Raw genomic sequence first — 19,044 nt, forward strand, 5'->3', positions numbered from 1 at the left:
CAGTATCAGAAAGCGATGGAAGGAGCGGTGGTCTCTTGATGCTTTGGCAAGCTAACGTGGGAGTCACGTCAGTGGAGATTCATGCAAATTTCATCGACATTCGTATCAATGAGAATTCCCCGGACGGATGGCGATTCACGGGCCTATATGGGGAACCTAGTGGAGAAATAAAACACCTCACCTGAGAATATCTAAGGCAGCTACATGCGATGATAAGCCTCCCCTAGCTTATAGCGGGTGATTTTAACGAAATTCTGCACAATTATGAGAAGGAAGGGGGTGCTTCACGACCGATCCGATGCTTGCGGGCCTTTAGTGATGCATTGTCTGATTGCGGTCTGGATGACCTAGGATATGTGGGTGACATCTTCACCTGTCATAGAGGAACTATCCGCGAACGTCTGGATCGAGCGGTGAGTAACGTGCGCTGGGCTGATATGTTCCCAGACTATGGGGTTTCCAATGAGGAGTATGATAAGTCTGACCACCGTCCTATCCTAATTAATACGGAACATAGCGCGATACTGCAGCAGAGGAAGAGACCGGGGGCTCAGAAGTTTGAGGCTCGGTGGCTAGCAGAGGAGAATGTGGAGAACATCGTGCAGACGGCGTGGAATAAGAGGAAGGAGGAAGGGTTAGGCCCCTTGGCAGATGTAATTGCAGGGGTGCATGCTGATCTACATCACTGGGACAAGAATACGCTGAAGGGACCGAGGTCGAAGCTAAGACAGTTGCAAGCTGAGCTGAATGTTGTACTGTCGGGTCCGTTATCTGACGAGGCAATAGTCCAACAGCAGAAAATCCATATCGAGATTGAGGAAATGCTCGAGAAAGAGGAACTATACTGGATGCAACGAGGTAGAGCAGATTGGCTTGCAAAAGGGGATCAAAATACAGGTTTTTCCACTGAGCAGCTAATGGCAGGAAGAAGCGCAATTCAATCATGAAAATCAAAGGGCCTAATGGCGACTGGGTCGAGGAGCTCGATGATATACATGAGCACATATCAACTTATTTCACCTCTCTCTTTACGGCTAGAGCGCAAGGGGGTGATGACAACCTCATTCAGAAAGTAAACTCTAGAGTCACACAGGAGATGAACACGGAGCTAAATAAACCTTACACTAGAGACGAGGTGAAAAAAGCTTTGTACAACATTGGTGATTTCAAAGCCCCTGGCCCCGATGGACTTCATGCAGTTTTCTATAAGCGATTCTGGCACATCATAGGAGAGGATCTGGTGGATGAGGTGTTGCAGGCTATACAAACCAAGAAAATCCCTAGGGGATGGAATAACACAACGATAGTTCTTATACCCAAGGTGGATAACCCTGAATTTGTTACACAATTCAGACCTATTAGCCTCTGCAATGTTCTATATAAGATCACATCCAAAGTGCTGGCAGGGAGACTGAAAACGGTATTGTCTGATATCATCTCGCCCAACCAGAGCGCATTTGTTCCAGGCCGGCTCATTACCGACAACTTCCTGGTAGCTTTCGAGTCCTATCATGCAATCAAGAGGAAGACATCGGGGTATGGCACATGTGCGGTGAAACTAGACATGCACAAGGCGTATGATCGGGTGGAATGGAGATTTCTCGAGAAGATGATGATCAAGCTAGGTTTCAGAGCCGACTGGGTGGCCCTCATCATGGAATGTGTCTCCTCAGTCCAGTACCAAGTACGTATTAACGATGAACTATCGGCACCTTTTACTCCAACGAGGGGCCTGCGGCAAGGCAATCCGTTATCACCGTACTTGTTCCTTATATGTGCGGAAGGTTTGTCTAGTATGATCGCGTTTGAAGAGACTGCTGGTAATATCACGGGGGTTAAAGTATGCCGAGATGCCGCAGCAGTCTCCCACCTCCTCTTTGCAGATGATTCTCTAATCCTGATGCGAGCGGACCAAGCAAATGCAACATCCCTCCGGAGAGTTCTTGACGAGTACTGCAGGGCCTCGTGACAGCTAGTCAGTGAGACCAAATCAGCGTTGTTCTTTAGCCCATGCACGTCAGTACAAGCAAGAGTGGAGATCTGCACCACTCTTAACATTATGGCCGAAGCTATCTCGGAGAAATATCTAGGACTGCCACCAATTGTAGGAGTGGATCGATCTGATTGTTTCCAGCATCTTGTTGAAAGAGTTCTGAGTAGGATCAGAGGATGGAAAGAGAAACTCCTCTCGGTGGGGGGGAGAGAAACATTGCTCAAAGCAGTAATACAAGCTATCCCCTCTTATGCCATGTCTGTTTTCAAACTACCGAAGGAGATATGCAATGAGACCACATCGGCAATCTCAAAGTATTGGTGGGGTGATGAAGAGCAGAAGAAACACATGCACTGGTTTGCATGGTGGAAAATGTGTGTGCCGAAAGAGAAAGTAGGAATGGGCTTTAGAGACATCCAATGTTTTAATCTAGCTCTTCTTGCAAAACAATCTTGGAGGCTCCTATGCTACCCAGATTCACTGTGTGCAAGGGTTCTCAAAGCAAAGTATTATCCAGATGGTGATCTTCTTAATTGCACCCTAAAGAAGGGAAGCTCATACACATGGCAAAGTTTGTGGAGTGGGTTACAAACATTCAGACAAGGCATCATTTGGCGTGTGGGAGATGGAGCTTCAATTAAAATCTGGGAGGATCCGTGGATACCTAGCAGCCCCAACAAAAAACCTATGACTCCACGGAGTAATATTGTGCTAACCAAAGTTTCTGAACTTATAGATGTGGATAGTAGATCATGGGATGAGGAGCTCATCACGGATATTTTCTGGCCAATTGATACACAACGCATTTTAAATATCCCCCTTGCGGTGGGGATGATGGATGACTTCGTTTCCTGGCACCCGGATAAGCGAGGTATGTTCTCTGTGAGATCGGCATATCACCAAGAATGGGATAACCAACATGGGCGAAAGTTGAGGAGGACGAATACAAATCATTCCTCAGGTAATAACCCTATTTGGAGAACCATATGGAAGTTGAGGCTGCCCGCAAAGATCAAAATTCATCTATGGAAATCATTACTAGGAGCTATACCATGCTATGGGGTTTTGGCAAATCGACACATCATTACCAGCTCTCAATGCCCGCTCTGCTCAATGGACTGTGAAAGTATAAAGCATGTTTTTTTCCAGTGCCCTAGAGTACAGGAAATCTGGAGGGTTTTAGGTCTTCTGAACCTGGTGAATCAAGTTTGTGATCTGGAGCAGGACGGGAGGGCGGTCCTATCTGAATTGTTACTCTCTAAGAGCACCATCAAATCAAATATTTCGGATGTTGACCGTGCTGAACTCATTGCGACGACGGTCTGGTATGTCTGGTGGGAAAGGAGGAGCTTTACTCATGGCGAGCATGTCGTCGAATCACCCAGATCGGCACATGCAATATCGGCACTTGTGAAGAACTTCGTCGGGGCAAGGAGGAGGCGCCCAGGTGTTGTTTGACATGGATGGCAACGGCCTCCTGATGGCATTTACAAGCTTAACGTGGATGCCGGCTTCTCTAAAGACTCGGGGACGGGTAGCACCGGTGCGGTGCTGCGATCAAACAAGGGGGTGTTCATCGCTGGTTCCTGTAGTGATATACCTTTTGCCGAAGATGCCAGTTCAGCGGAAGCGAGAGCCTTGCGAGATGGACTTCTCTTGGCCAGCGAGGTGGGTGTGCAACAGATCATTGTGGAGTCTGATTGCCAGGAGGTGATTGACACCATGTTACTCGACGGCAATTCACTCGGTCCAGCGGCGGCAGTATACGAAGAGTGCTCCTTCCTCGCCAAGAACTTTTTTCTGATCCAATTTGCTTTCTGCCCAAGGGAAGCAAATATGGTAGCTCATACCCTAGCTAGGTTTGCTGAACCCACTAGAACTATAAAATGGATAGAGGAGCCTCCAGGCTTCCTCATTGATACATTAGCTAATGATGTAAGTGTTTTTTTACATGAAATATAAAAGCCGTCAGGCTTTCCCCGCTCAAAAAATATAATAAGAAGCACCAATAAGTACAAAAAGTTAGCATGTTCTCTCAACCTCTCTCACCGTCTCTATTTGTACAAATAGTTAGCAAGTTAATTTTCAATGTACAAATATCGCTTGGTGTCTTTGTCGTATACTCGGGGCCCCTTGGAAGCCCCCAAGGCCGTGTAGCGAGGAGGATGGAGATGTGCTGGTAGACAAGAAGGCCGAAGTGTACATCTAGAAGTCTCATCGCGAGCAGTTTTGGTGCCACCTTGCCCAGCAAAAACCACCATGCAAAGCTTCATTTATACACATGACGACACTGATTTTAGATTTCCTGATTTGAACTAATAGTGTTGATCTTTTCATGTTTGTCAAGGACGAGATTTGAGTATTTTTCTAGTGTTTAGGGGAGGGGGCATATGCTCTCGCCTTAAAGGGTCCCACACATTTGAACAATATTCTGTGAATAAATTGCAATTGAGGTCTTAAGGTTAAATTGGGATTTACTTCTAGTATCAAGGATGGTTTTCGCACTTGAGGTTTAAGGAAGGATGATTTCTTTCTTTATGTTGTTTTGCTGGTTTTGTATTATGGGAATGGTTTTGGTTATTTTATCCTCGCACTCGAAATAATTGGTTGTAGACACAACACAAAGCAATTGGATTCAGGTTTGTCGGAGCAGGCAAAATATTCAATTCAAGTGATTTGATAATGTTGATTGAATGCCGAGGACAACTGGATTGGAAAGCGAAAGAGAGTGGTTGTCGGAACATGGTTTTTACGAGAGATCAACCCGTCCAAGCTGCAAATTGATCAAAGTTTGGGTTGTTTTCTTCAACTGTTAATGTCTTTTTTGGGGATATTTTTTGTTATTAGAACAATCTGCTACGCTTTATTGATCAAGAACAATAGTTACAGGGATAATGTTCAGATCATGAGGCTGAACAAATATGTCACCCCTGATCTAGAGAAAAAGTACACCTAGCAAGACTGCGAGCCTCATAATTTGAGCTCCTAGCTTCATGAACAGAAGTGCAAGTAGCAAAAGAAAGCTTCCAACATGTAATTGCCTTAATGATCCCCCCTACTGGCCACCTCCTCTTTCCTTGATGTTTTTGATGACAGTCAAGCAAGAAGCAATATAGGGATTACGAACACCAAGATCTTCAGCTAGTGTGAGTGCTTCCCGACAGCCAAGCGCCTCAAGAGTCAGAGGATCCGATATGCTTGGGTATACCATAACAGAAGATCCCAAGAATTCTTGTCTCATCCCGGCAAACAAACCATCGCTCTCCTATCACTCGCTCTAGATATTCTGAGCTGAACTTTACAAAATCGTTGACAATCTAAAAAAAGTAATTTTATAAAAATGCTTGATTTAAAAAATGAAATTGTTTTTTCAGTATTTTAAAAAATGGTTATTAAAAATATTCACAAATTTGAAAAATGTTCAAAAATTAAGAAAAAAAACATTCTTTTAGAAACATTCCAAATATCTAAAAGTTGTGAGCAAACTTTCAACAAATCTTCATACCTTTTATAATTATGTCTTCCTTTTCTTTAACCAGCGAGAAAACATATTAATAAAATAAAAAACCAATGTTGCAATAACCAGTTGCTACAATGAACCGCTCGCCATAGTGCCCACCAATGGGTCCGCAGTCAAGCTTCCTTGTGCATGGCGCGCTCTATTTGCTGCAAAATACATCAAAACTTCTTTCAAGGATTACTTTCACCTTCCAGGTAGCGACAAGTGACGCACTGTAAATACGTTATTTGTTGCAACCTGAAAGTTTTTCCTTTTTTTTATAGATTTATATTTTCTACACATTTTATCTCCTAAACCGTGTGTTTAAATTTCGAACCGTTTTTATCATTGAGTTTCTTGCATTGAGATCTTCAAAATTAGATCTCATGTTGATAGTTTTGGAAGAACTTTTTCTTTTCACAAAAAAACTCAAAAACAAATCCGTGTCTCTTGCAAAAAAAACACGTTTCGCAAAGGCAAAATCGTGTCTCTCACGAAAAAAAACTAAAGACCGCGTTTTTTCCTTTCCAAAAGGAACGGCCGTGCCTCTCGCGAAGGCAAAATCATGTGCCTCGCAGAAGCAAAATCATGCACCTCGCAAAAAAAAACATGTTTTTTTTCCTTTCCAAGAGACACGCTCGCGAAGGCAAAATCGTGTCCTCGCAAAAACAAAATCGTACTTCTCGCAAAAAAAAAGCATGTTGTTTTACGCAAAAAAGTTGTTTTTTTCATTCAAAAGCTAAGAAAGACCGGTGAAAATCAGAACACAAGAAAAACCACTAAAAAACCAAAAACGCGTGCGAAAAAATAAAAAATAGAATAAAATTCAAAGAAATTGCTCAAAGCACGACATGTGATGACGACTGAAAACGCGCCAAGGTAACGACGCATGGGAATGATCGTTGGAAGGCTTTTCAGTGAATACTCCTCAACTAGTTGCTCCCGATACCCACCAGCTAGTGGCTCTCCTCCTTTAACGACATCTGAGAGACAAGGTAACATTGTGTCAAAGGACAAAGGCCGAGCTCGATGCAGTGGCCCGGTAAAGACCGTCTTGGACGGTATCCGGCCCAGCAAAACAAAATTGGGCTGGAACTGGGTGCAAGACAAGTGTTTTTTTTTAGAGAGAGAGAGAGCAAGACAAGTGTGACAACCCTCTTTATTTTTGTGCGAGAGCAGCTTGGACGGCCTGGCGCAACCTCGTGCACCACACTTGGACTCCAACGGTTTCTAGAAAAAAAAATGGACTCCAACGAGACACCTGCTGCGTTACGCACCAGCAGCCAAGTGAAACAAAGCTTTCATAATTCCTGCCGTTTCCATGGTTCGTTTCTCAAATCCTGTTGCCGTCGGAGTTGAGCCACCACCAACAAGCCACGACTCGCTCTGAATCTCAAAGCGCGGCACCATGAGCGACAGACAGCGTGAACGCCCAGTGGCAGCAGCATGCCTGACCTACCCCCAACGGCCCCTCCCTCCCTCTTTCTCTCTCTCCTCGCACTGACCGCGTCCGGCGTGCTCCCCCAGTCTGCCAAACCCAAGCCAGAAAACCCACGGAGCCTGCAGATCAGACAACCAAAAAAACAATCAATATATATAATACATATGATCCCAAGATGAACATAAGCACGGCACGCCCAAAAAAAAAAGAAATGTGTAGGATGAGCATGACATAACAACGGCAACAAACTACAGAACACTTGGAATGAAATTTGGAACCCTGCTTTCACAAACCTGAATCTATATATCTATATATACGGGAGCAGGTGAGTGCTCTTTGGCCGGCCATCCGTACCAAAATTAGCCGTGGTAGTGAGCTAATCCTACTTGCCTGGTCGTCCGTACCTGTTTTGGGTCACCAATGCAGTGCGCGCCGGACCTGCCCATGCCATTTCCTCCCTCCATCTAACCACTCCTCGACCCCTCCACACGCCACTCTCACCCGCTCTTCATTTACCCTCCTCACCTCACGCTCCTCCTCCTCCTCCCGTCTCCGTCCCAAGATAGCAGCCCAGCACAAACTCCCATGATCATTCCCTTCCAAAAGTGATTGGCAAAAAATGAAGATCAGTTAGAGGAGGGTAGGTAGGGTTTTCTACTCGCCTCGCGCTTCCAGTAGTTGGAAGCATTGTCCCTTCTGTTCCTTCATTTCTACTTTCCTCGCGGGTTCTTCCATTCGCGAAGATGGCGCTAGCTCTGCGGCTCCTCCTCGCGTTCCTGGCAATCGGGCCCTGCATAGCTGCTGATCACATCGACTTGTGGCCGATGCCCAAGACGGTGACCCACGGGACGCAGAGGCTCTACGTCAGCAACAACGCCACCATGTCGATGGCGGGAAGCAAGTACTCTGATGACAAGGCCATCCTCAAGGACGCCTTCCAGAGGATGCTTGATTTGCTGAAGCAGAACCACAACGCTGACGGTGCAAACCCAAGCTCCTCCCTGCTTATTGGTGTTAACATAGTCGTCCATTCACCGGGGGATGAGGTAACATGCTCTCATTTTATCTGATCAACCGCGAGTTTCCTTATGAACTGCAAATGCCTGATTCTGTTTGTTGTTCATCTTCTGCAGCTCGGCTTTGAGGTAGACGAGTCATACAACCTGACTGTTCCTACAATAGGGGAACCATTGCATGCACAGATTGAGGTCAGTGAAAGCTCATTGCTTTATAATGCTCTGGAAAGACATCAGAACTTACTTGGTTGCTTTCCTTCTAGTTACTGCAGCTCCTCTCTTCTTTGTGATAATTCTCTGACAGAGTATCCTACAGAGAAATAAACCATACAGTTCCCTGTTCTATACACAAACAACAGACTTCAGATATGGCATAGAGTCGCATGCTACTAGCAGTGTTTTAAACATGCTTACTTTGCAAAACATAACCCAGTTTCTTTTTCGATGAAGATAAAACCCAGTTTCTACATACAATTCTTTAATAGAATTTGAATAGGCAAGTTATTACATAGTACTACGGAGTATATCACAAGGCATGAAGGTAGTTTTGTGTTTTGTGCTTCACCATATTCCAGCATCTCTTGTGACACGCATAATGCTGTAACCTGGTTACCAACAAGTAATTGCTACTATTGGTACTACCCTGCATGTTCTTCAGCTTATGAAACGAGTGATGTGTTCATATTTATGCAAGATACAAAACGCCGCAAATATCTTTATACAGTTCATAAAAATAATTGATGCCACCTTGCAATATTTTGTAGGCTCAAACAGTTTTTGGAGCACTTCACGCCTTACAGGTAACTTACTAGCGTGATTTTCTGGACACTAAATCTTCTTTGAGGTCACCTGACAGTAAATTATTCATGAATGCAGACATTTAGCCAACTGTGTCACTTTGAGTTCACATCAAGGCTTATTGGACTCAACTCAGCTCCGTGGATGATTAGTGATGCGCCCAGATTTCCTTACCGAGGCCTTCTTATTGGTGAGATACAGCGTGATATTATCTAACTTTCGCCCAACAAGCAGTTATTGTATTCCATTAACTAGAAGCAGAACCTTGTTTTCGTTCAAAAAGAAGAAGCAGAACCTTGAAATTACTTCTTTTTACTGAAGGTTTTTTTTTTAATGAGCAGCCACACAAAACAAACCCAGTTCTAACTTCATTTAAATTGCCTCAAATGCCAAAACTCTCATATAGGCTTCTACTCCCTCCGTCCCAAAATAACTGTCTCAAGCTTAGTACAATTTTATACTAGAGCTAGTACAAAGTTGAGACACTTATTTTGGGACGGAGGGAGTGTTAGGAAGTATTAGTATTAGTCTAGGAGTCCTTACTAGTCTATGTTTACTTTCCTTGCACCTCAAGTCATGTGTAATATATATATGCCCCTTGGGCCTTCAATAAAGATAAGTTGCTTTCCTAACATGGTATTAGAGCTTTAGGTTATTTTTTCGCACGCGCAACTCGTGCTGATCCAATCTCGCGCCGCCACCAACCTCCTCTCGGCCGGACGCTCCCTCCCCTCGCGATGCCGCCATCGTCCTCTGGCCGTCTCGCGCTGCCCTCCCCGATCGAGAAGGAAGAACCGCACGGGCTCCCGCTCGAGCTGCTGCTCGATCCCCGAATCAATCTCCCGCTCGAGCTCGCCCTCGTCCCGCTCGCAGCCTCGGCCTCGCTCCCCAGCCGGCCCGATCTGATCCCCGATCTCCCGCCGGCTCCCGATCTTCAGCCGGTCCCGCAGGCCCTGGATCCCGCCGGCCCCCGTGGGTCTTTGTCCCCGGCTGCTGCAGATCAGGCCGGATCTCGCAACGCCGGCCCCGCCATCCCGCTCGCCTACCCCGCCGCCGAGATCCCATCTGCTGGGGGCTCCTTCTCGTACCTGCGGGTCGAGCTCGGCGACATGGCGGCGTTCCTCGCCGCCGGGAACATACTGCTTGAGGCCGTCATGGGGGCGGCCGGCCTGGGGCGCTCCTGGACGTCCTACCTCGCCGCGCTCTTCGGACTCGACATGGACGCGCTCCGCATCCACGTCCCGGCGCTCGCTGAAGGTTTCAATCTGCAAGATCCCAGTCGTGCCTGCCCTCAACCTCCCTGTTGCTGGCCCAGACAGCTCCTGCACCTCCAGCCTACTGTGGCTGCTCACGTGTTGCTCTCCTCGTTCAGCTGCCCTTTGCTGCACTGCTCATGCATCCGCCTTCGGCATGGGCAGCAGTTCCTGCTGCTACGTGGTGCTCCTCTTGGCCGACGCTGCCTCTGCTCCGCACGTTGCTGCTGCGTGCTACCTTGGCATGACGTGTGCTGCTTTGCTTCCGTGTGCGTACCTGCTGCTATCTTCTGCTACGCTGGCTGCTGCTGCATGCTTGTCTAGTTGTCTGCACTAGCTGCTAGCCTGCTACTTGGTGCTCTCTGTTGTTAGCTGCTTACGTGCGATTAATGCTGCTACAACTCTGCTGTTTGGCCTCGTTATCATCTTCCGCTGACATTGCATCTAGTCTAGCATGTGTGTTTTTTTTCCGCTGCGTCCACCAAATCCGTTCATATTTTGTGTTTTCTCGTGCCATGCGAGTCCACCATACCTTAGTCCGTCAGCCTTTCTCCGGTCCTGATCCTTTCTATACAACTTTTGTGGCCTATTTGCCCTTGTTGTTTTCTATAGGATTTTCTGGACTTTTTTTGCATTGTCAATCTATGTTCATCGTGCCTTAACCGCCGAGCTTCTTTCGCTGTCGGTTGTCGTGGACTATGATTTTTTGCACAATGTTTTATTCCTCTTGATGTGCCATCTTCTTTTGACAACCCATCTTCTCTTGATACTTATGTTGTATCTTCAAGTGATGCGGTGTCTTCCTCTGATGTGCCATCTTCTTTTGACCCATCTTCTCTTGATACTTATCTTGTATCTTCAAGTGATGCGGTGTCTACCTCTGATGTACCATCTCTTCGTTATCTCCTTCGGCGACTCGACAAGTTTTGAAGACTCTTCATGCTACGACAACACTCTCAAGACGCGGATTTGGATTATCATTTTTTTTTAGTATTACACTTCTTCAAATGCAATGCTATTACATACGCTTTGCATTTGAGGGGGGGTGTTAGGAAGTATTAGTATTAGTCTAGGAGTCCTTATTGGTCTATGTTTACTTTCCTTGCACCTCAAGTCATGTGTAATATATATATGCCCCTTGGGCCTTCAATAAAGATAAGTTGCTTTCCTAACAGGGAGTACTATATGTTAAATCTTATTAACATGTCCATCCTGCTCATGATTATTGCACTGCTGATTATCAATACTAATTTGTACTTCGGCGCTTGCAGATACCTCAAGGCATTATCTTCCTCTCACAACAATTAAACGAGTGATTGATGCAATGACATACAGTAAACTGGTAGGTCTGATAACCATTCAATACTAACTGTGTGACTGATAAGTTGCTTTGAGACTTCAATGATCATTGAGTTCATGTTTTCTCTACATTAGTTTTCATTATGATACCACTCTATCGTCATGCAGAATGTTCTCCATTGGCATATCGTGGATGAGCAGTCATTTCCGATTGAAATACCTTCATACCCAAAACTGTGGAACGGTTCATACTCTTATTCTGAGAGATACACAATGTCTGATGCCATCGACATTGTACGGTGCGTTTTGTTTTCATTTCCATATTCATATTAGAATTCTTGGCCTTTGGATTTGTTTATATCACAGCAAAGAAAGCTAACAGGTGTGTTTTCTTACAATCATAATCCACATCTGCATTTAAAGTTTAAATACTGCAGCATGAAGAAATGGCATAGATAATAGATTAAATGATCTACTAACTTAGATACGCACATAGCTAGATGCGCAGTTATGAAACTATGACACTAGAAGCAATGTAGCTAATCTATAACTTTGCAGATATGCTGGAAAACGAGGTGTAAATGTCTTGGCTGAGATTGATGTTCCTGGACATGCTCGCTCATGGTAAGACATTCCATTCTGTTCAGTTATGTATAATGAGATAGGCAAGATTGACTCCCAGTCGCTTCAATTGGTTGGCATTTGCTGGATCATACTGTAAATCGATAATTTGCTCATGTACATTACAAAATCATGACTGTTTGCTAGAACATGTCGGACCAATTAAAATATTTCACATTAGTGTTTAGAAGACACAGGGGTTGTGAAAATGCTGGCTAACTAATGTCCCACAAACAATTATCAACTTTGTAACTGCAAAGCCAAGGAACCAACCTTGACTTGCAGATAGCCCGGAATTCTGTGATGTCTTCTGTAGCAAAAAGGCACATTTTATCCAGTGAGTGTAGAGTCAAGATACCTTATTGGAGTTCAACTGTGCAACTTAATTTATATAGTCTGCATAGCAATAAGCATGACTGAAAGTTGTAGATGTTGCACTTTTTCAGGGGTGTTGGCTACCCAGAACTGTGGCCATCAGATAGCTGCAGAGAACCGCTTGATGTCAGTAACAACTTTACCTTCAAAGTTATTGATGGTATTCTTTCAGGTGATGAACCATACTAGTTTTGTTGGCAGCAGTGGGATTAGATTCTTCATTTGTTTATTCAAAAAACCATTTGTCCTGAGGGTGTGTTCCAAAAGAAACTAGTGACCAATGTGCATAATACATTATCTGGATTTCAGTAACTATTGGCAAATACTAGGCAACAGTCTAAATGTATTCTTAACTCTGTTTTCTTCCAGATTTTAGCAAGGTTTTTAAATTCAAATTTGTCCACTTAGGAGGTGATGAAGTCAACACAAGTAAGACAAACCATTGCTTTTACAGTTGTCGTAGAATTACAAAACAGTGAGCCTATAGATTATTTCCATTTTATCCTTTCCTTTGAATTTTCAGGCTGCTGGACTGCAACGCCCCACATCAAGGAATGGTACATTCTTATCAACATAAGAAAACTTGAAATTGATAACTTTGCCTAATGTGCTTCCTTACCATGTTATCAGTGCAAAAGCAAATCAGTCATTTTTTGTATCAGCCAGTTAATCTAATGATAATCCTTTTTTATGGCACACAGGTTGAATAATAACCATATGAATGTGTCTGACGCATACAGATATTTTGTGTTGAGAGCCCAAAAGATAGCAATATCACATGGATACGATGTCATTAACTGGTATACCTATTAGTTGCGAATTTCACAGGGTCGATAGAATTCTTAACACTTAACAGAAACCATTCCATGTTTGCAGGGAAGAAACGTTTAACAACTTCGGAGATAAGTTGGACCGTAAAACCGTGGTGCATAACTGGTACTTCCTCTGTCATGAAAAGGGCTATGCTGGAAACTGTAGAATAATACATGCATGCACAAAGAATCGCTGATGAATCTTCGATGTACCGTAGGAACTACATGAATACAAGTTTACCATTGTTCTTGACATTTATGCTTACAGTAAAGAAAGATATAGCATCTCAGACACTTCTTGCTGGTGCCAATAACTAACAACCTGTATGCTCATAAATTAACAGGCTTGGGGGTGATGTAGCACCAAAAGTGGTTGCTGCAGGGCTGAGATGCATAGTAAGCAACCAGGATAAGTGGTACCTAGATCACTTGGATGCCACATGGGAAGGATTTTACCTGAATGAACCCCTGAAAGGAATCAACGACCCAGAACAGCAACGGTTGGTTATTGGTGGTGAGGTTTGCATGTGGGGAGAGCAAATTGATGCATCAGATATTGAACAAACTATTTGGCCACGCGCTGCAGCAGCTGCAGGTAAGTAATAAAAATAGTTTCAGACTCCTAATCTATGCCTGGAAATATTTCGAACTTGGGAGCATGCATTTTTTTTATCCAAACATTATCTTCGTTATATGATATGATCAACTACATTGCATTCCTTCATGAATTAAAGGAACACTATAACATGTTGCCTGATTAGATAAAGAGTATTCAAAATGCAATATAATGGTATACTTGGAATGATAGCTTCCTCTCTGTATATGCATCTGCCATGTATGTCTGAGTGAAAAAACTGAGCACACTGAGAAACGTGTAATATTCTTATTCCCATATCGTACAAATGAATAGATCAGCTAAGTGCGCAATACTCAGGTCTGTCGCATACTTATAAAGAGAAAAAAGAAGCACAGTATCAATTATCGAAGGCATAAGTTGGAGGTGATTGCATTCACACTTTTCCATTAGGATGGGCGGCATCCTAATTCCTCACGAATGCTCATAACAAAAACCATCTTGCTATACCTATATGTCAATATGTTACTTAGGAGCATGATTTACAGGCTATAGAATCAGAACCTATATGCAATCTTGTCGATTCTGATATTCCTTTTCTGTCCATGTCATGTCAACTGTTAATAGTATTCATCATTAGGTGCATGAATGCAGTGCCTTCTCTTTCACATATTTCGACTCACCAATATACTTTAAACTGCTTTGGCTTGAAGAGAGACTGTGGAGTCCACGTGAGCAGATTGCTGATGACACCAGGTCAGCCACATCAAGACTATCACGCTTCAGGTGTTTGCTGAATCAGAGAGGGGTAGCTGCTGCACCATTAGCTGGCAATGGTCGTACAGCACCATATGAACCTGGTCCCTGTGTAAGGCAATAGGATATTCATAGCAAAATTTGAAGTAGCATTCAAAGAGGATACACATCATTTCACAAGTGTTAGTTCAGCATTATGAATCTGAAGTAGTTATATGGTTGTGTAGACTATAGAAGATTTCAGTGAGTCCTTACTCTTCTTTATGTATTTTTGCCCATCTCCAATTTTCCACTAGAATAGTTTGAATGGTAATGCCATCTATAGTATAACTACAAAATGATAGGGACATCAGGAGATTAGTCAAATCTGAAAGAAAATGGACATAGAGGTTGCCTGAACAAATCCAGTAGGTTCCCAAATTCAATGTTGTTGCAAACACTCAGTCATCTCTCCTACACATCAGAATGCATTAAATTCACAGACATGGTTACTATCGACAAAGAATCCACATGCTTACTAGAGATGTAGTTCAGACAATATTTGGCCTGTCATATGCAACCACTCAAGTACATAACTCGATGATCTATTTATCTCTTGGTTGTGAACTGCACCGTTCAGAAGCATCTATACTATACTAGGACAGGCTGAGACATGCTACCAGACATACTTGTGCTTGGTGCCCCCTCTTGCTGACTACATTCATCAGGATTTTTTCCATGCAAAGTATGTTCACCAGCTTCACTATGAAACATTTTCTGGAAGTGCTCAAGGTATTGCTCCATGTCTGCTATATACTGCTTCATGCTTTCAACATGCCGAGAGAGATCTAATCCCATCTTCATCCATTTTATACCAACTGAAGCTTGATTAAGCCGCCTAGCCAAATATGACTTGTTCCAGGCACTCGCTGCAAGCCACTGACCTTCCTCACATGGATATTCACCATCTCTCAGTCCAACCATGATCTGGTAGGCTTGTCGATATACATCATACACTGCATCACTCTTGCTACCACTTAAGTCTTGCAAGCCAGCAAGGCAGGCTAGGTTCCTTAGGGCAGAGCTGATTACCCTGTAGTCTGGGGAGTGAGAAGCAAGGGCGCTCTTGATGCTAGCCTTCAGGGAAAATTCAGCAACAAGCAGGTTCGGTGGGGTGCCTTCAGAAGCAGCTTTTCCAAGTTTGAGAAGATGGGACGGTGTGCATGCTTTAGAGGAAGCGAAGTTCTTGACTAGCTGGAGCTGCTGAGGATGTGTGCTGGTGTCCATCCTGTCAAGGAGTTGGTAGGAGTAGAAGGTATGAAGAAACAGAAAGTTGTTGGCATCAGCCTGATCAGAGGCGACTGAAACTGAGGGCCAGATCGAAGGTAATAGCTGCACACCAATACAACCGAATCAGAATAATATTAGAGAAAACTAAATCACTTTAGAACACACACAAAGGGGTAACTTTTGGTATTTTTCAAACCCCATGTTTACCTTGCCAGCTCTGCTGAGCATCTCAACACCTTTTTTAACGTCAGAATCCGACAAGGGAGAATTGTTTAGCTCCTCAGCTTTAAGCCTGGAAGTGACACTCATGATTAACGCTTTGCAAATTGTGGGGCGATTTCCATCAGCCTCGTCATTACTTGCACCACCAAAGAACTCTACTGCAAGCTCAAAGAACTCAGCACTAAGGTCATATTTCTGCTCCTTTGCCACCATTCTACCCATATTCCAGCTATTGCCTGCAAACCAGTTCAGTTCACGCGCCCCAACAGGTCCATTGCCAAAAAAGCCTTCCACGCCAAGGTCAGACATCCGTAGCTTGGCACGTCTCGAGTACTTCAGGATCTCATCCTCAGTACCTTGCTCACGACGGAGGAGCTCAATAAGAGTGCGGAGGACAGTAACCTCACGCTCTGGCATAGGCTTTCCGGGAGAATAGAGACCAAGAAGGAAGGTTAATGAAGCAACTGCTACCCGGACAGCCTTGCAGGCAATAGCCTCATGAGTTGTGAGCATTAGGAACGTGGGATTGAAGTCAATGCAACTCATCATGATTTTTATCTGCTTGATAGCCTCGTCCTTGTCGTTCTTCTGAAGATGAATTTTGATCTACACAATTCTTCTGGGTTAGCAAACAATACCAGAGTTAAATGAGACCCCTGAAGAATTAGCATGTATACTGTATTTATTACCTTCATAAAGGCACAGTGGGCGTTGTGTTCCACCTACAGATACACATTTTGAACCAATCATAAGAAGCAACAGGCAAGATTATTTAATGAAATGATGAGGAGAGTGATCAATACCTTGTCAGCCTCATTGACAAACTCATGTGCTCGATCCAGACGTTGAAGGGCTAGATAGCAAACCGCAAGGACTCGGAGGCATTGTGCTCGTCGGGCTCTGCTTCCCTCTTCACGGGATAGATAAAGCATCGACCTCTCAAACAAGTCCGCACATGTATCGTAGTTCTTTGCGTTGAAATGCTCGACACCGCTGTCCCATATTCCAAATGTCAGCCCCAGCAAGAAATCATCTGTACATAAAAATGCTGTAAAATTACTTGTGTAAAAGAGTGCAGACCAGTTCCACAGCAGTGTATGCATTGCTCCACGGTGACTGGTGTTGGCCGGGCCATCGAACAGTGCGACCACCCTCTCATCCGACACGAGCTCACCGATCGCTCTTGCGCGGCCAGCGCTACTGATGCCACCATCAACCACCTTGGTCACCACTCTCACAGCAGCAGCTGCACCTCCTGCGCGGCAACGTGCCGCAAGCGCAACGAGCACCTTGCGTGCAGCCTCAGGTCCCGCGGAGGCAAGGTACACCTCAGCGGCCCCCACGCATACACTCTCTGGTGCGTTGGCGTTGGCCATGATCCTCTCGAGCTCCCTCTCGGCCTCCGCCAAGTTCCCGGTACCAAGCCAGGCGTGCAGCGCCATGAACCCCACGCTCGGGTGCTCACCCGCCAGCCCTACTGAAGCCCTCGAGACCTGGATGCAGCGCAGGACGCCCTCGTGGTCCTTGGCTTCAAGACGCTCGAGGGCGAGATAGCGGAGGCATCGACCCTTTTGCTCATTGAGATTTGGGGTCTTGGGGCTGGCGCTGGAGGGGGAGGGGGAGGGGGAGGCCAGCTTCTCGAAGAGATCTAGCGCTTCTGTGAGGAGGCTGGACGCTCCGACGGCGGGGTCAGATGGTTTTGCGGAGAGCGTGGCCTCGCCGACGGACAGGTACCCCTCGGCGAGGGATCTGGTCCCCTTGGGGGACGCGGACGCGAGGGGCTTGGACCGGCTGAGCAGCGCGACGGCGAGGGACTGATCGCCCGCGTGGGACGCCGCGAGCGCCCGCGCGAGGTTGAGGTCGAGCAGGACGGACCGCTCCTCCTCCGTGGCGGTGGCGGAGACGAGCGGCGTGGCCTTCTCGAAGCAGGCGGTGGCGAGGTCGACGCGGCCGAGGCCGAGCCACTCCTGGCCGGCGCGGAGGAAGAAGGAGGCGGTCTTGGCGGCGGCCAGGTGGATCTCGTCGGGGCAGCCGGCGAGGAGGAGGAGCTCCGGCGCCGCCTGCCTGATCTCCGCCTCGGCGGCGCGCGCGGAGGGGCCCCGGGCCAGCGCGGCGGAGTTGGCGCGGTCGACGACGGCGTTCCAGAGGCGGGTGGCCAGCTTCCATATCTGGAGCCGGCAGGCGTCGGTGAGGGACGAGGCGGCGGAGCCGAGGTTGGTGAGCACGCGGCGGAAGTCGGCGGCGAGCTTCTCCGGGGGGGCGGGGTCAGAGGTGTCGTACTGCTCGACGTCCGCGACGACCCGCGCGAGGTCGGTGAGGTGGCCGGCGTGCGGCGGCGGGCGGTGGTACTCCGGGGAGAGCTCGGAGATCTTCATGGCGGCGGGGGCTAGGGTTCCGGCGGCCGGGATTGGGCGGATTTGGGCGGGAAGCGGCGAGGCGAGGCGTGGGGAACGGGGAACGGGGAGGGAGGGTTCGAGAACGGGAGGAGGAAGAGCACGAAATTTGAATTGCTTCTACCGTGCCGGTCCTTCCTCTCCTCGTCCCCCCGTTTATCAGAGTTCTTCTACTTGGATCAAATGTTAGAGCATCTACACTCTTGATGGACTAGTCCTTCAAACCCCCGCGGACACATCCGACATTGACCGGACACGCCTTAGGCTGCGTTTGGGACGTCGTATTTCTGCCAAAACCGCTCCGTAAAAGTTACATCTGTAAAAAAATAAGGGCCAGGGTCAAATCTTATTTGGAACGTCGTTTCCCACAGTAAAAATTACACCGGTTTTCTTGGATACATCTGGATTACACCGGTATTTGACACACCGCCCAGCACATATGTGTTCTTCCTCTGTATTCTCTGTGAACAAGAAGAGTTGGCGAGGAAGTGAGGCGCCGCGATGGGGAGGAGGCGAGGCGTCGTCGCCGGCAAAGTCTCTTCCTCCAGCCTCCTCTACCCGACGGCGTTGAGCTGGCTCATCCTCCCAAACAGCTTTCGGTGGGATGAAGTTATACGGGCGTAAACCACGTGTCACCAGTAAATTACGGATGTAAACTATTACGGCTGATAAAAATTTACACTGCTTCCAAGCAAGGCCTTACATTTGCCATTTTACATTCGC

General features: G+C 46.2%; 2 protein-coding genes and 1 long non-coding RNA gene across 3 annotated transcripts; 1 reads left to right on the forward strand and 2 right to left on the reverse strand.

Moving 5' to 3' along the window:
• Positions 1 to 6,588: 6,588 nt before the first annotated feature.
• Positions 6,589 to 7,430, reverse strand: LOC123445088. Its single transcript, XR_006631051.1, has 2 exons — positions 7,338 to 7,430; positions 6,589 to 7,052 (listed from the first exon to the last, which is right to left on the reverse strand). It is a non-coding gene; the product is annotated as an uncharacterized LOC123445088 (long non-coding RNA).
• Positions 7,431 to 7,662: 232 nt separating this feature from the next.
• On the forward strand, positions 7,663 to 14,729 carry LOC123445087 (beta-hexosaminidase 3-like). Its single transcript, XM_045122016.1, has 14 exons — positions 7,663 to 7,979; positions 8,067 to 8,141; positions 8,714 to 8,749; positions 8,826 to 8,937; positions 11,272 to 11,342; positions 11,468 to 11,598; positions 11,858 to 11,923; positions 12,367 to 12,467; positions 12,665 to 12,724; positions 12,819 to 12,852; positions 12,997 to 13,095; positions 13,172 to 13,231; positions 13,452 to 13,702; positions 14,395 to 14,729. The coding sequence occupies exons 1-14, from the start codon at positions 7,677 to 7,679 to the stop codon at positions 14,559 to 14,561; spliced, it is 1,566 nt and encodes a 521-aa protein (XP_044977951.1). The 5' UTR covers positions 7,663 to 7,676; the 3' UTR covers positions 14,562 to 14,729.
• A 98-nt stretch (positions 14,730 to 14,827) lies between these two features.
• Positions 14,828 to 18,494, reverse strand: LOC123445085 (TPR repeat-containing protein ZIP4). The gene is made up of 5 exons (XM_045122015.1): positions 17,009 to 18,494; positions 16,732 to 16,921; positions 16,618 to 16,650; positions 15,914 to 16,534; positions 14,828 to 15,808 (listed from the first exon to the last, which is right to left on the reverse strand). Exons 1-5 carry the CDS (start codon positions 18,301 to 18,303, stop codon positions 15,068 to 15,070), a joined length of 2,880 nt encoding a protein of 959 aa, XP_044977950.1. The 5' UTR covers positions 18,304 to 18,494; the 3' UTR covers positions 14,828 to 15,067.
• Between the last annotated feature and the right edge of the window lie 550 nt (positions 18,495 to 19,044).

This window comes from Hordeum vulgare, chromosome 3H (assembly GCF_904849725.1).
Source record: "Hordeum vulgare subsp. vulgare chromosome 3H, MorexV3_pseudomolecules_assembly, whole genome shotgun sequence".
NCBI classification, from domain to species: domain Eukaryota; kingdom Viridiplantae; phylum Streptophyta; class Magnoliopsida; order Poales; family Poaceae; genus Hordeum; species Hordeum vulgare.

What these genes read in the sequence shown, in the direction of transcription:
- LOC123445087 (XM_045122016.1), top strand. Translation starts at nt 7,677, where the DNA reads ATGGCGCTAGCTCTGCGGCTCCTCCTCGCGTTCCTGGCAATCGGGCCC. An exon ending in GAGCACTTCACGCCTTACAG is followed by an intron (nt 8,750 to 8,825) that starts GTAACTTACTAG and finishes TCATGAATGCAG; the next exon opens with ACATTTAGCCAACTGTGTCA. An exon ending in CCTGGACATGCTCGCTCATG is followed by an intron (nt 11,924 to 12,366) that starts GTAAGACATTCC and finishes GCACTTTTTCAG; the next exon opens with GGGTGTTGGCTACCCAGAAC.
- LOC123445085 (XM_045122015.1), bottom strand. Translation starts at nt 18,303, where the DNA reads ATGAAGATCTCCGAGCTCTCCCCGGAGTACCACCGCCCGCCGCCGCAC. An exon ending in TTGTCAATGAGGCTGACAAG is followed by an intron (nt 16,651 to 16,731) that starts GTATTGATCACT and finishes GTGTATCTGTAG; the next exon opens with GTGGAACACAACGCCCACTG. An exon ending in CCCACTGTGCCTTTATGAAG is followed by an intron (nt 16,535 to 16,617) that starts GTAATAAATACA and finishes AGAATTGTGTAG; the next exon opens with ATCAAAATTCATCTTCAGAA.